The sequence below is a fragment of the Bison bison genome, unplaced genomic scaffold (assembly GCF_000754665.1).
Source record: "Bison bison bison isolate TAMUID 2011002044 unplaced genomic scaffold, Bison_UMD1.0 scf7180017864037, whole genome shotgun sequence".
Classification (NCBI taxonomy): domain Eukaryota; kingdom Metazoa; phylum Chordata; class Mammalia; order Artiodactyla; family Bovidae; genus Bison; species Bison bison.
The window spans coordinates 9,364,376-9,367,055 of NW_011494609.1; the positions used below are offsets into that span (position 1 = coordinate 9,364,376).

The 2,680-nt window shown below is 57.1% G+C and overlaps 1 protein-coding gene across 1 annotated transcript in view; it reads left to right on the plus strand.

Moving 5' to 3' along the window:
* Positions 1-2,228, plus strand: part of RIPK4 (receptor-interacting serine-threonine kinase 4) — a 33,274-nt gene extending 31,046 nt beyond the window's left edge. Inside the window, exon 11 of the mRNA XM_010835010.1 lies at positions 1-2,228. Coding sequence (XP_010833312.1) covers positions 1-788 — 788 coding nt within the window. The 3' untranslated portion in view covers positions 789-2,228.
* Positions 2,229-2,680: the final 452 nt, after the last annotated feature.

A 2,680-nucleotide genomic window follows, 5' to 3' on the forward strand; every position in this document is an offset into this window, starting at 1 on the left:
TGCTGGAGAAGAACGCCTCCGTGCACGAGGCAGACTGCGAGGGCCGGACGCCCATGCATGTGGCCTGCCAGCACGGCCAGGAGGGCGTCGTGCGGATCCTGCTGCGCCGTGGCGTGGATGCAGGCCTGCCGGGGAAGGACGCCTGGGTGCCACTGCACTACGCCGCCTGGCAGGGCCACCTGCCCATCGTCAAGCTGCTGGCCAAGCAGCCAGGGGTGAGCGTGGATGCCCAGACGCTGGACGGGAGGACCCCCCTGCACCTGGCTGCCCAGCGCGGGCACTACCGCGTGGCCCGCGTCCTCATTGACCTACACTCCGACGTCAACGTGTGCAACCTGCTGGCGCAGACGCCGCTTCATGTGGCCGCGGAGACGGGCCACACGAGCACGGCCAGGCTGCTCCTGCACCGGGGCGCCCACAGAGAGGCAGTGACTGCAGAGGGCTGCACTGCTCTGCACCTGGCCGCCCGCAATGGGCACCTGGCAACCGTCAAGCTGCTGGTGGAGGAGCGGGCCAACATGCTGGCCCGGGGCCCCCGCAGCCAGACGGCACTGCACCTGGCTGCTGCCGGCGGGCACTCAGAGGTCGTGGAGGAGCTGGTCAGCGCCGATGTGCTCGACCTGTCCGATGAGCAGGGCCTCAGCGCGCTGCACCTGGCCGCCCAGGGCCGACATACTAAGACGGTGGAGACTCTGCTCAGACACGGAGCCCACGTCAACCTACAGAGCCTCAAGTTCCAGGGCAGCCCCAGTCCTGCCGCCACGCTCCTCCGGCGGAGCAAGACCTAGCCTGCTGACACGGGAGACGGGGCCCAGCAGGGTTCCTGTCCCAGCATCGTGCTGTGCTCGTCACATCCGTGGCCTGCGGGACACTGACCGAGCTTAGGCGTTACCCGCCCTCCTGATGAGGTTGATCAGTGTGCTTGGCCGCTGCTAGTGGGCACCCGTGTCGGAGGGATGGTGGGCCGGAGGCATTTGGTTGTGTCCCTCACTCCTGATCTTGGTCCCTCAGTGACAGAGCCATGAGCCCACCTGTCCTGAGCGGCTGCCTGGAGTGCATGGGAACGCAGGTGCGGGAGGAGCTGAATCTTTTGTCTCCATTTGCAGCAGTGAAGAAGCTTGCTCCACAGAGTTTGAGTGGGATTCTTGCTTTATAGAATGTCAGTAATGGATGAAGAGTGTCAGCTATCGCTTGAGATCTGTTAAAAGCACTCAGTTCGGGGACTTCCCTGGTGGTCCAGTGGCTAAGACTCCATGCTCACGGTGCAAGGGGCCTGCGTCTGAGCCCTGGTCACAGAAGTGGATCTCACGAGCCACAACTGAAGATCGTGCATGTACAACTAAGACATTGTGCAGCCAAATAGATAATGAAAATTTAAATAAAAAGTAGGTTAATCTAGTTTGTGGGCAACGAGCATAAACTGATAAGTTGGTTTTTTAAAACAAAAGCAGTCGTCTCACCAGCCCTTTTACACCCAAGTTTGTTTGTCCATCACTTTGTCCTTGTGGGTGGCCACACATGGATGCCAGCCGTGCTACCTGCCTTTGTTCATTTCATGTTGCATAAAATATTTGAACTCGAAAGTCAGCTGTCCAAAAGTCAACGGACAGCTTCAGTTCTGGACTCAGAACAGTGTTATTGAGTTCAGTGACCCACCTTTCATGTCATTTTCTCTCCAGTTCTTATTTTTGGAGAGACGGTGGTTTGTGGCGAGTGATGCTGTGTTGGGGTCTCCCAGGCGGCTCCTGACTTGCTTTACAGACAGCTACACTGTGCAGGGGGCTCAGCTTTCGGGGTGTGACCCCCGAGACGACTGCAGGAGACAGCCTCATGGTCTCGGCTATAAAAGCACTGTTCTTTCATCATCAAGGGTGTCTCGCACCTCCCGCTGATGCTGTTGTGAGAGTCAGTTTGCTGAAGGGCCGCAGCCTATACGTACACATGCCCCTTGGCCTGGTGTATGAAGCAGAGATTGATATTAATGTACCGTGTATGTTAATGTGAATCTGTGGGCAGGTTACTTCTTTTCTATAACAGGAAATATCCCGACTGCTTAGAACTGGCTATGTTTTAATACGCCTTGTGCTTTACTATGTTGTATTACTGTTGGATGTAGAACGCGTGGAAGAAAGTCTGCTTGATGTCAATAAAGCTGAGTTCTCTTCCTACTTCTCTGAAGCCCTTGAGACTACATCTTTTTATACATGAGCTCAAATAATCGGATTTCTGCAGACCAGAGGTTGAGGCGGTCACACGTCGTGTGGAGACGCCCTTTGGAAGGGCAGCCTGGAGCTGAGGTCAGAACCAGGGGTGAGCTGGCAGCAAGCTTTCCCTTGTTACTGACCAGGATAGCCACAGTATCCGCGTGCTGTGTCTGCTGCGTCTCAGCCCCAGCCTTGGAGACGTGGTCCCGTGGGCTCAGGTGTCTCATGACTTTGTTGTCACCGTGTCCCCCCTAGAGACGTGCCTGCTGCCTCACTCCGAGCAGAGAGGTCAGACCCCTGACCATGACCGATATAGCCCTTTCATTTCTGTGGTTTCTAGACTCCGTGTCCAACAACTGTGAGGACATTGTGAGCCGGGTGCAAATTTCTTCCGGATCCCCATTGGGCTGAGGGCACCACCCGTCAGCTCCTGGTGCTCTTGCCCCTGCACGCGGGCCTGGGCACCATGGGCTCCT